Here is a 13,633-nt window from a genome sequence, read left to right on the forward strand (position 1 = left end):
TCTGGGTCTGGGCGCTGTCCCTCAGCTCTTCAGCTCAAGACTAGCGCTCTACCACTTGAGCCACAGCGCCACTTCCGGCTTTTCTCTTTTTGCATATGTGGTGCTGAGGAATCGAACCCAGGGCCTCATGCATGCAAGGCAAGCACTCTACCACTGATCCACCTTCCCAGCCCCAAGTCTGTGTAACTCTTATATCCAAATGACCACCAAAAAGCTAGAGGTTGAACTGTGGCTCAAGTGGTAGAGTGCCATCTTTGAGACAAAAAGGAACAGCACCTAGGATCTGAATTCAGGCTCTTGTACCAGCACTATAAACAAAGAATGTCTTTTTCCTACTTGTCCAATATGATTATTGAAGATGAACAATTATTGACCACCTGATCAAATAACCTATAGAGGAAGCTTGGGAGAAAAGATGTTGAGAAAGAAGACAAGCCCTCTAGCAGACCAGGTTGGTAGAAAGGGTTGATCTTTTGATTGAACATCCTCTCTCAGCAACAGTTCTTGAATCCTCCAGGGAGGGGGGGGGGAGATTTGGAAATAAGGGATTATGAAAGCAAAGAAAGAAATTTAGATGTTTCTTCGTGACTTACTGAGTATGATACAGAATTCTAGAAAAGTGAGATTTCCACACTCCCTCCCCCGACTCCCACCACCTATCATACCTGAGATCAAGATTACATAAACTACTTCTATAAAATTTACAGATAGCTGAAGAGTATGAAAAAAACTATTCCAAGAGATGTCAGAAACAAAAAGTTTATGGCTACAAAATATTGTCAACATGTGACATTCCAAAGTGCACATATATATATACACATACTTTTTCTTCCTTTGGCAGTAGTGTTCAAACTCAAGGTCTCACATTTGCTCAGCTTGCTTGGGTGATGTTCTACTACACTTGAGCCAGGTCTCCAACATCTGGCTTTTTGCTGTTTATTTTTTTTGGACTTTTCTGCTCAGACTGGTCTTGAACCTTGATCCTCCAGATCTCAGCTTTCTGAGTAGCTAGGATTACAGGTCTAAGCCACAGGTACCTGACAATATTTTACATTTTTTTAACCGAAAAAACTTCTCTGAGATATACAATATTTCTTTTTCTATTGAACATACGTCTAAGCAGACAAAAAGAAATTAAATAACTTGCTCAAAAATATTCAACAAATAGTAGCAGATGTGCTATTTAAATTTGGGCTGTCTAGTTCATAGCATTTATCAGGAGGCTCCCTTTCCCTTCATGTATTAAATCATAAAATATTAATATAAGAATTATTTTAACTAGATAAAGGAAAGACATTATAGTAAACAAATATCAAATCAATGTTATTTCTTCATTTGTTACTCACTAAGTTTAACCGAGCCTTCCATCCCCAAAAGCACATTGTCACTTTTGATGTCTCTGTGGATCACTTGATTAGCATGTAAAAATTCCAGTGCCTGTAAACACTGAACAGAAGAAAATAATCAGTTACTAAAGTCTAAGAAAGGTTCATATATGCTATTTTATGACCTAAGCATTACCTTGTTTGTATCTAGCAGAAGACTCTCTTAATACTTAAGAAAAAACATCCTCTCACATGAAAAGTTAAAAAAATGTCATAATTAATAAGATCCTCTCCTCTGATTTTATTTATTTTTGTCGGTTGTGGGGCCTGAACTTGGCCTGGGCACTGTCTCTCAGCTCTTCAACTCAAGGCTAGTGCACTACTACTTGAGCCACAGCACCACTTCCAGCTTTTTCTGCTTATGTGGCACTGAGGAATCAAACCCAAGGCTTCATGCATGTAGGGCAAGCACTCTATCACTGAGCTATCTTCCCAGCCCCTCTACTCTGATTTTATCCAGAGATTATTAAATAATGTCTTATAATGTCACTATTTTTTTTTTATAAGACAGGGTCTTGTTACATTGTTTAGGCTGGTCTTCAACTCCTGGACTTAAGCAAATCGCCTGCCTTAGCCTCCTGAGTAGGTAGGACTAGGAGGTATGCTATGCATGTAACTCATTTGTCACTAATGGTCTTTTCCTCTATGTTTGGGATTGAACCCGGGGCTTTATGCATGCAAGGATGATAAGCAAATGCTCTGTCACCGAGCAATAATCCAAGACCCTGGCACTAATTTTTCCCCTTCCTACTACTCAATATTTACTGAATTAGTGCTAATTAACTACCAAATCACATATTACATCTTGAGAGGTGGAATTATGAAAATACAAACTTTGGCAAGGCTTCTATATGTTGCTGCTACCTCAGACTTTAATATTAAATCTCAGAATTTAATAAGCAAAGGATTTTGTTAATGAATAAATGTATTCTGAATATAGTTTTTGTTATAACTTTGGTTACAAAATTAATTTTGTATCAACTATGAGAACAAGATAAATTCTCATTAAATTTGATCAGTTTTAAGTGATCAAACATTTTGTTAAGGGACATGATTAAAGAACTATGAAAAAGGTTATTTTCTTCCTTCAATCAAAGAAGCAGAACACAAATCAGAATTAAAATTTTAAAGAACATTTTTAACACTTTAATAAATGTTTGTAATTCATCTTGTACTACTGCAGAATTGCTGAAAGCCAAACTTACAGGAAATACAATATAATCATAAGAACTTGTACAATCTTCTCCTTTCCTTGACAAAATAAAGGGTCAGTTTCAATGATGATAAATAATCATTAGCTTCAATTTCAATGATGATAAATAGCTATTAGCTTAAGTTCCTTTTAGAAAACATACATAGAAGGAAGACTTGTTTTGGTTTAGACTTAAGTAGTTTGGCAGAACTTATTTACTTAAGCAAACAGTAGTTAAAAAATAATTATAAACTTTAAAAAAAAACAGCAGTTATTTCATCCCCAGAGAGTTCAATAAAGTTAGGACCAGAGGTTTTTTTTTTTTTTTTTGGGGGGGGGTCCACTGGTGGGGCCTGAACTCTGGGCCTGGGCACTGTCCCTCAGCTCTTCAGCTCAAGGCTAGCGCTCTACAACTTGAGCCACAGAACCACTTCCGGCTTTTTTCTCTTTGCTTATGTGGTGCTGAGGAATCAAACCCAGGGCCTCAAGCATGCAAGGCAAGCGCTCTACCACTGAGCCACCTTCCCAGCTCCAGGACCAGAGTTTTTTTTTTGGGTCCGGTCGTGGGGCCTGAACTCTGGGCCTGGGCACTGTCCCTCAGCTCTTCAGCTCAAGGCTAGCGCTCTACCACTTGAGCCACAGCGCCACTTCTGGCTTTTTTCTTTTTGCTTATGTGGTGCTGGGAATCGAACCCAGGGCCTCAGGCATGCAAGGCAAGCGCTCTACCACTGAGCCACCTTCCCAGCCCCAAGGACCAGAGTTTTTTTATAATGAGATGGTTCTAGTTTCCATTATGAATGATAATTTTAATGGTATCTGGTTTTACTCTGAAGTGTCCTTTTTAAAGGGTAAACTGTAATGATCACTCCACTAAAATTTGCCAATGAATGCTCTTCAAAGGTCTGTGCTTCAGGGGCTGGGAAGGTGGCTCAGTGGTAGAGTGCTTGCCTTGCATGCATGAGGCCCTAGATTCGATTCCTTGGCACCAGAAAAAGCCGGAAGTGGTGCTGTGGCTCAAGTGGTAGAGTGCTCGCTTTGAGCTGAAGAGCTGAGGTACAGCGCCCAGGCCCAGAGTTCAAGCCCCACAACCAAAAAAAAAAAAAAAAGGAGGGGGATTCCTAGGCTTCATTCCCAAATAACATATAAAACACAGGGCTGAAGCTTTTATGTTAGATGAAAGGGTGCAAGGCAGAGAATATGTAGAGAAACTATCCCAAACACAATAAAATTTCCTGGGCAGGAAAACTTTCCCTTTTTTTCACTCTTTCCAAACCATATATCACCTTATCTTACCCAAAAGGAAGTAAACCCACCTCTCTGCAGACAGCAGCAATCTGTGCTTCATCCATGCAGGTTTCTGTTACAACATCAGTAAGTGATCCACCAGCAAGGTACTCCATTACTACGAACAACTCATCTCCTACCAGGTAACTAAAAGTGGAATATACAAACACATTTACATTTTTATTTTTCACACTTTATACATTTATACACTTTTTTATTTTATACATTCTATGTTGAGGGACTCAAACGTTATGTATCATAATAAAACTAGAGAGCTAAGACAGCTAAGAACTGGGAAGAAAACCGGAAAGCTACTATGTTATAGTACAAAACTCAAAACTTGAAGAGATTATGATCTATCCTCCTGAATCATTTTAAAGTTAGAATTTTCCCACAATCATCACTTGTGTGAGAGTATTCAAATGAGTATTCAAATACACAGAGTATTCAAATTAGAATGAATGTATGATGTAGAAATCATTAGTCTGGGCTGGGAAGTTGGCTCAGTGGTAGAGTGCTTGCCTTGCATGCCTGAGGCCCTGGGTTCGATTCCCAGCACCACATAAGCAAAAAGAAAAAAGCCGGAAGTGGCGCTGTGGCTCAAGTGGTAGAGCGCTAGCCTTGAGCTGAAGAGCTGAGGGATAGAGCCCAGGCCCAGAGTTCAGACCCCACGACTGGACCCCCCCCAAAAAAAAAGATCATTAGTCCTATTTTCCAATGAAAGGACTTACCTCTGAAGACCAGGGGCTCAAGCTATCTTAGGCTACACACAATACCCTATTCTCAAGGGGAGAGAGGGGGGAAAGAGAAGAGAGACAAACACAAAGACCTGGGAGTCTAGAAACAGAACCAGAATCTGAAAGCACGCACCATGATTCTAAAGCCTAGGGTTTATCTGACTCACCAGCCAGACTGACTTAAAAATGCTATTTTAAAGCAGGGAAACATACCTGAAAAGTTTATTTCTATGAACAAAGTCCCCATAATGAGAACTAAGATCTCAAAATATATTACCTTCTCTCCATTCTAAATACATGTAAGAAATCACCTATAATTCACTAGCTCCAATACAACCACTATTATTATTTTATACTAGCCTTTATTTATGTCATTATTTAAAAAAAACTACACATCTGCAACAGTATAATTTTCTATTTTTCTTTGTTGTTTATTACTGATTCCTAAGCTAAATGAACTTTTAATAAACACGTGCAATTTGCTCACAGCAAACAGCATTTAAGTGAAAACTGGCTAGGTGTGGTGGCACACCAGTAATCCCAGCTACTCAGGAGACTTAGGCAGGAGGATAGTAATTTCAAAGCTTGGCTGCAGTACATAAAATAAAAACTAACAGCAATTTAAAAACTGTGTAATTGTGGGCAAGACATGAATCACAATATTTTCTAGTATTGTTTTATCTGCACAATGCATTATGAGCAATCTTTCATTTAACTGCTTTCTCTCCTTTGCCAAGTGATCTTCTTGTATGAGTACTTTCTAAACTATAATATAGTGTATTTTTACCTCTTGTTCTCTTCCTCCTTTGAGGATACTTTTCAGCCCTGATGTTTTATTCCAACTAAAGTGGCTATCCTTTACAAAACCATGATATTATCCCAACGTTTAAAAATATTCAAGGGCTGGGAAGGTGGCTCAGTAGTGGAGCACTTGCCTTGCATGCATGAGGCCCTGGGTTCGATTCCTCAGCACCACATAAGCAAAAGAAAAAAGCCGGAAGTGGCACTGTGGCTCAAGTGGTAGAGCGCTAGCCTTGAGCTGAAGAGCTGAGGGACAGCACCCAGGCCCAGAGTTCAGGCCCCAAGACCAGATGCCCCCCCCAAAAAAAATTCAAATTTACCTGTCCAAGAAATTAACTATGTTGGGATTCTTTAATTCTTTCATCACCAGAATCTCATTAATAATCAATTCCTTCTTTGGCTGTTTCTGTAAATTAATCTGTTTGATAGCAACCTAGAATGGAAACAGAATGGAAAAACATCAGTTTTCTTAATACCTTTAGAAAAAGTTGGAAGTTAAAACCACCACTGAGTAATTTAATGTACATATTATTTTATTACAGAATGAGACTGTAACTTATTCACAAATGGTACTTGTCTTGCACATGACCTATGCACAATGCTTTGCAACAGATAGAATCTAGATATGTTTAGATTTATCTTAAAGTTGATTGACCAACTCAAAGTTAGCATAGACCAGGAATTAATCTTTTTTTTCATTTCAGGTTGGGAAAATAGTTTTTACGTATTTTCTTATTTATGACAATGAACTTACTTTTTTTTTTTTTCCGGGGGGGTGGGGGGTCTGGTCGTGGGGCCTGAACTCTGGGCCTGGGCACTATCCCTCAGCTCTTCAGCTCAAGGCTAGCACTCTACCACTTGAGCCACAGTGCCAGTGCCACTTCTGGCTTTTTTCTTTTTGCTTATGTGATGCTAAGGAATCAAACCCAGGGCCTCATGCATGCAAGGCAAGCCCTCTACCACTGAGCCACCTTCCCAGCCCATGAACTTACTTCTTAGTTACCTAAACATAAGAATTGCTGTAAAATTGCATAGATCAATTCTTACAATATATTCAACTTAAAGAGATTTATATTTGTTCACATATGTGATTGTTTTAAAAAACAAAACAAATGTGGCTTAGTGATAGAGTGTTTGCCTAGCATGCATAAAAACCTGGGTTCAATTAATCAGTACCACATAAACGGGAAAAAGTTGGAAGTGGCACACTGTGGTTCAAGTGGTAGAGTGCTAGCCTTAAGCAAAACAAGCTCAGGGACAGTGCCCAAGCCTTGAGTTCAAGTCCTAGGACTGGCGAAAGAAAGGAAAAAAAGAAGAAAAGAAGAAAGGAAGAAAGGAAAAAAGAAAGAAAGGAAGGAAGAAAGGCAGGAAGGAAGAAAGAGTTGTAATAATCTATATAATTCATATTGTAAGTTTTTTATAATTTCTTTCTACATGTAATGCTAATGATAACATCCAAAGTATGAAAAGACCATTACCTCCTGTCCTAGTGCTACATCAGTTGCAGTGAAAACTGTGCCAGAAGCCCTACAGAGCAAAAAGACAAGATTTAAGGTTTCTAAAACATTACCATTTATAATATCCAAATTTTACACTTTGCACAATGGAAAAGACACTGAAGAACACTTTAGACTTAACATTTTTACAAGTAAAGCAAAAGCAAAAAGGGGGAAAAAGAAAAAAGCAATCCTTGTGTTTGAAATATTTCAGATCTATGAATGCTTAACAGAGAGCTAGGAGCCCGTGTCTCATGGCTATAAGCCTAGCTACTCAGGAGGCTGAGTACAGGCAGGAAAGGCTGTGAAACTAGTTATCTCCAATAAACAACCAGAAAACCAGAAGTGGCACTGTGGCTCAAGTGGCAGAGAGCTTGCCTTGAGCTGAAGAGCTGAGAGACAGCGCCCACGCCTAGAGTTCAAGCCTTATGACCGACAAAAACAAAAAAACCCCGAAGACATAGGGATTAAAAAAATTTAAATATCCACATATGAAAACATCTTCATTTCATAAACAAAGAACTGTAAATAAACTCTATGACCTTTCTGATGTGACCCTCCCATTTTCCAAAGTTGACCTATACTTGATACGTATTTGCATATCAAATATATGCTTTCAACTACAAAAGACATGGGTTCGTATCTCTATAAACAATATATTTGGCCTATTTTCTTCTTCTTCTTCTGGGTCGTGGGGCTTGAACTCATATTCTGGGCACTATCTCTGAGTTTCTGTTTGCTCAAGGCGAGCACTCTACCACTTTAAGCCACAGTGCCACTTCCAATTTTCTTGTGATTAATTTGAGATAAGAGTCTCACAGATTTTTCTGCCAAGTTGGCTTCAAACCATGATTCTCAAATCTCAGCCTCCTGAGTAGCTAGGATTACAGATGTGAGCCACCAGTTTGGCCTAGTTTTTAAACTTCATATTGTTTCATTTTATGCAATTCTTTATAATTTTGTAAAATTTAACATTGGGGCCAGACACTGGTGACTCATGCCTGTAATCCTAGCTACTCAGGAGACCTGAAGATGATGGTTCAAAAAGCCAGTCTGCACAGAAAATTCCTTGAGACTCTTATCTCCAATAAACCACTTAGAAAAACAGGGAAGTGGCCGCACAGTAAGCTAAAGTGGCAGAGTACTAGCCTTGAGCACAGAGAGGCTCACTGACAGAGCCCAGGCCCTGAGTTCAAGCCCCAGGTCTGGCAAAAACCCTATTCCAAAGAGTCCCAGTCAGATTACATATATATTTAGAGCTCATGTAAGAGGCAAAGATACACCAACCATGTGGGATACCCAAGGAGTACTGAATATTATGGGCTAAAGTCACAAAAACTTACCCTTGTCCAATTTTTTCATATCTTGTATACTTTTTCTTAGGGTCTCCTATGCTTACTATAGTTCCTGTTTTAACAAAAACAAAAATTGGAAGATCAGCCTTTTTAAAGCAAATTAATTTGATTAATAATTACTTTTAATAAAGTACTGACTTTAAAATACTGGATTTGAAATCACAAGTTCCAAAAAAATTTTTTTAAACACTAAGTATCGAAGTACATAATAAAAGTCAAAAACTATCAGAAACAAGATCTATTTTCACTAGATTTATAATGCTTGATACAGGCCAATGATTATTGTTGAATTAAAAAAGACAAATTTCCCCCCCCAGAACCTATTTTATGACCACACAAACACATATCTATAGAATGATAATTTTGTTAGTGACTTTTTGTAGATTCATGTGAAGAAGCTATAAATATTCTTAAATATATACAAAACCACATCTGATAAGGTTTCCAACTATGCCCTTTAAATCTGGTTTGTAGTGAAAAACTATTGATCTGAAAGGGACTAATTTCACCAGTTAAATAAATACTTTTCATATGTACTAATAAAACTAATGTATTATTATTCCTCTAAGGAGAAAATTTTTCCTTTATTCCTTAAGTCAAATTATAGGCACAAATTAAAATTCATCTGGACCAAATGCTCTTTTCTTTTCTTGTGGTGTTAGGGATTAAACCCAGAGCCTTGCATGTGGTAGATAAATACACTACCACTGAACTACAATTCCAGCTCTGGGGCCCACTGTTTTAAGAGCTATTAAGAACTCTAAGAAAAGTAGGTAACATACTTAATTTTTCCATAATCTCTTCATCTGTCATCTTGGTCTTCTTTTTTTGTTTGTCTGAAGACTTGGCACCACTGTCAACATTAGCATCACCAACTGGTGCAGGAATAGGGTCAATTACAGACCGTGTATAAATCTGCAAGATACAGGTCATTACTGAGAATTGAGGGGAATACAAAGTCATGTGTTCTTAATGGTATTCTCTTCATTTCTTTGATTTTTAAAAAATTACCTATAGTTGTACAAAGGAGTTGCCATTTAAAAACAGATTATGAATACAATGTATCATAATTAATGTCACCCTTTTCAACACTCTTACCTATTCCACCCCTACCTAGCCCTTCCCCGACTCTTCTTAATTTTGTAGAATATAGATTGGATTCTTTTTTGTTGTTGTTTTTTGGTTGTTGTGGGGCTTGAACTCTGGGCTTGGGCGCTGTCCCTCAGCTCTTCAGATCAAGGCCAGCGCTCTACCACTTGAGCTACAGCGCCACTTCCGGTTTTCTAGTGGGTTTATTGGAGATAAGAGTCTCACGAACTTTCCTACCAAGGCTGGCTTTGAACCATGATCCTCAGATCTCGGCCTCCTGAGTAGATAGTATTATAGGCGTGAGCCAAGGCCCCGGTTAGATTGGCTTCTTGACTGCACCTCCCCACCTTCTCATCTTCATTCATCTACCCCTTTTTTTCTATTGTTCCAAAGAATAGGAGTCATATTTCCAAATAAAAAAGCATGTAAGTGTTAGTGTGGTAACACACACCTGTAAACAAAGCAATCTGGAGGTTAAATTAAGAGCGTTCTGAGTTTTGCATATATATCAAGACTGTTAAAAACAAAACAACAACAAAAAAAAACAAAGAAGAGAAAAACAAAACTGTGGCTGGGAAGGTGGCTCAGTGATAGAGCACTTGCCTTGCATGCATGAGGCCCTGGGTTCGATTCCTCAGCACCACATAAGCAAAAAGAAAAAAGCTGGAAGTGGCGCTGTGGCTCAAGTGGTAGAGCGCTAGCCTTGAGCTGAAGAGCTGAGGGACAGCGCCCAGGCCCAGAGTTCAGGCCCCACGACCGGACACCCCCCCCCCCCCCCCGCCAAAAAAAAAAGAGAAAAACAAAAGTGAGCACTGGTGGCTCACTCCTGTAATCTTAGCTACTCTGGAGGCTGAGATATGAGGATCACCATTCAAAGCCAGCTTGGGCAGAAGAGTCTGTGAGACTCTTCAATTAAGTACCCCTCTCACCCCCCCCAAAGAACCTAAAATGGAGCTGTGGCTTAAGTGGCAGAGTGCTAACCTTGAGCAAAAAAACCCTCAGGAACAGGGGCTGGGAAGGTGGCTCAGTGGTAGAGTGCATACCTCACATGCATGAGGCCCTGGGTTCAATTCCTCAGCACCACAAAAACAGAAAAGGCCGGAAGTGGCACTGTGGCTCAAGTGGTAGAGCACTAGCCTTGAGCTGAAGAGCTTGGACAGCACGCAGGCCTAGTGTTCAAGCCCCATGACTAACAACCACAACAAAAAAAGCTCAGGAAGAACACCCAGGCCCTAAATTCAAACCCTACAATCAGCAATGAAAAACAAACAAAATAAAACAAAAATCCCTGTAATTCAGGTATATGGGAGGAGGAGAAGGAAGAGTCATAAGACACTACCCTAAGTAAAAGGCAGTAAGATCTAATCTGAAAAAAATAAGCTGGAGGCTGAGATGTAGCCCAGTGGGAAAATGATAGCAGGTGCAACATCCTGGGTTCAATCCCCAGTACAAAAAAGATAAAACAGGAGCTGGGAAGTTGGCTCAGTGGTAGAGTGCTTGCCTCACATGCATGAGGCCCTGGGTTCGATTCCTCAACACCACATAAGCAGAAAAAAGCTGGAAGTGGTGATGTGGCTCAAGTGGTAGAGCGCTAGCCTTGAGCTGAAGAGCTGAGGGACAGTGCCTAGGCCCAGAAGTTCAATCCCCACGACCGGACCCCCCCCAAAAAAAAAAGAAAAAGAAAAAAGAAAACATGAAAAACCAAACAAATAAAAAATAAGCTGGAAGCTGGGTGCTGATAGCTTATGGGGGCAATCCTCACTACTCAGAAGGCTAAGATATGAGGATCCCAATTCTAAACCAGCAAGGGCAGGAAAATTGATAAGACTCTGATCTCCAATTAACCACCAAAAAACCTTAAGTGGCATTATGGTTCAAAGTGGTAGAGCACTAGCTTTGATAAAAATACAGCTCAGTAAACAGTGCCAGGCCCTGAGTTCAACTCAGGACAGTCAAAAGGTATAAACCATGGAGCCCAGAGTTCAAATCTTAGTATCGTCAAGAAAAAACAAAAAACAAACTGGAGAACACCTGTTAACTCAGTGAGATGGTAGTTATAGGAATGAGGATCACAGTGCAAAGCAGAAAGCTGATTTGAAAATCTAAAACAAAAAAGGCTGCAGAGCTGGGTGCTGGTGGCTCATGACAGTAGTCAATCCTAGCCAGCCCAGGCAGAAAAATCCCAATTAACCACTCAAAAACCGGAAGTGGCCCAGTGGCTCAAAGGCCTTGAGCAAAAGAGCTCAAAGACAGCACCCAGGTCCTGAGTTCAAGCCCTGTCCCCCCATGGACTGGAAAAAAAAAAAGGCTACAGGTGTGACTCAAGTGGTAGAGACCTTGCTTAGCAAGTTCAAGGACCCAAGTTTAAACACCACTACCACCAAAATAAATAAAAACCCCACCATATTGCTCCCACTCCCCCATAAAAAGAAAAATACATGCATCTAAGAAAATAAATGTGGAACTTTTTCTTTTAAGTATAGGGAAAAAATTGCAGTGTGACTAGATCTAAAACAGTATCAGTATCATATAATGTAGGGGAAAAAAAACACAGCTTAGAATGTTTTACTAAAAAAGGAGTTAAAAAAATTGCATACTAGGAGGCTAGGAATGTGGTTTAGTGGTAGAGTGCTTACTTAACACGCATGAGGCCCTGGGTTCCATTCCTTAGTACCTCATAACAGAAAAAGCTACAAGTGGTGCTGTGGCTCAAGTAGTAGAGTGCTAGCCTTGAGCAAAAAAGCTCAAAGATAGTGGTTAGGTTGTGAATTCAAGCCCCAGGGCTGGCAGAAAAGAAAACTTATATTGGGCTGGATGCCAATGGCTTACCCTTGTAATCCTAGCTACTCAGGAGGCTGATATATGAGGATTTCAGTTTGAAGCCAGCCCAGTTCTTGATACTCTTATCTCCAATTAATCACCAAAAAAGCTAGAAGTGGGGCTTGACTAAAGTGGTAGAGCATTAGCTTTAAGCAAAAAAGCTCAGGGACAGCATCCAATTGAGTTCAAGTCCTACCATCACACATACATACAAAAAATGCATATTAGAAACATTCGTGTTTAAAAAACAATCAATAATTCCCTCAAAGTTGTGCACAAACTTGAAGTCTACCATTTCATTTCAAACTGCCATTTCTAAAGAATAAAGCATGGCACTCTCATGAGATTATAGATTCCATAGTCAGTGTCAGTGCTGGGCCTACCAGCTACACCACTGCCATTATCACAGTCCACTGCACTATTGCTAAAATTCTCCTTTATCTGGTAAGGTATTTCATTTTCAACTGCATCTTGAATGTCATCAAGGCTTTGAGAGAAATATAAAATGGGAGATAAAATAAACATAATTTGGGGAAGAGGAATATCTGTTTCAGATAGAATAATAACCTACATTAACAAAACTAAAGAAGTAGATAAATTCTCTGAAAAAAGGGGAGAAACAAATTCAGTTATTAAGTATTTTTACTTTCAAAGGAATTAACAGATTTCAACTCTCAAAAACTGTTTTTTGGCCAGGCACTAGTGGCTCAAGGCTGTAATCCTAGCTACTCAGGAAGCTGAAATCTGAAGACTGCAGATAAAAGCCAGCCCAAGTAGGAAAGTCCTTGAGACTTTTTTTTTTGGTTGGTTGTGGGGCTTGAACTTTGGGCTCAGGCACTGTCCCTGTGCTCTTCAGCTCAAGATGAGCACTCTACCACTTGAGCCACAGTGCAACTTCGGGTTTTCTAGTGGTTTATTGTAGTTAAGAGTCTCACAGACTTTCCTGCTCCAGAGGCTTTGAACTGGGCTTCTCAGATCCCAGCCTTGTGATTAGCTAGGATTACAGGCGTGAGTCACCGGAATCCACCTTTCTTGAGACTCTTAGCTACCTTGAGACTCTTATCTCTAATTAACCACCAGAAAAACAGAAGTGGCATTGTGGCTTAAAGTGGTAGAACACTAGCCTTGAGTGAAAAAGCTCAGATATAACACTTAGGCCCTGAGATCAAGCCCCACAACTGATCAAAAAAATTTTTTTGGTGCCGGTCCTGAGGTTTGAATTCAGAGCCTGGGCACTGTCCCTGAGCTTTTGTGCTCAAGGCTAGTGCTCTAAATTGAGCTACAACTCCAATTCAGCCTTTTTGGTGATTAATTAGAGATAAAAAAATCTCCTGGCAGGGGCGCTGGTGGCTCACACCTGTAATCCTAGCTACTCAGGAGGCTGAGATCTGAGGATCGCGGTTCAAAGCCAGCCTGGGCAGGAGAGACTGTGAGACTCCTATCTCCAATAAACCACCAGAAAACCGGAAGTGGC

The 13,633-nt window shown here is 39.8% G+C and overlaps 1 protein-coding gene across 1 annotated transcript in view; it reads right to left on the bottom strand.

The window, feature by feature from the left end:
• Nucleotides 1–13,633, bottom strand: part of Pak2 (p21 protein (Cdc42/Rac)-activated kinase 2) — a 79,117-nt gene that overhangs the window by 11,655 nt on the left and 53,829 nt on the right. Inside the window, exons 6-11 of the mRNA XM_013019310.1 lie at nucleotides 9,033–9,165; nucleotides 8,239–8,302; nucleotides 6,878–6,926; nucleotides 5,720–5,832; nucleotides 3,891–4,008; nucleotides 1,347–1,446 (exon numbers count right to left, since the gene is read on the bottom strand). Coding sequence (XP_012874764.1) covers nucleotides 1,347–1,446; nucleotides 3,891–4,008; nucleotides 5,720–5,832; nucleotides 6,878–6,926; nucleotides 8,239–8,302; nucleotides 9,033–9,165 — 577 coding nt within the window. The remainder of the gene's footprint in view (nucleotides 1–1,346; nucleotides 1,447–3,890; nucleotides 4,009–5,719; nucleotides 5,833–6,877; nucleotides 6,927–8,238; nucleotides 8,303–9,032; nucleotides 9,166–13,633) is intronic.

This window comes from Dipodomys ordii, unplaced genomic scaffold (genome assembly GCF_000151885.1).
Source record: "Dipodomys ordii isolate 6190 unplaced genomic scaffold, Dord_2.0 Scaffold45, whole genome shotgun sequence".
NCBI classification, from domain to species: domain Eukaryota; kingdom Metazoa; phylum Chordata; class Mammalia; order Rodentia; family Heteromyidae; genus Dipodomys; species Dipodomys ordii.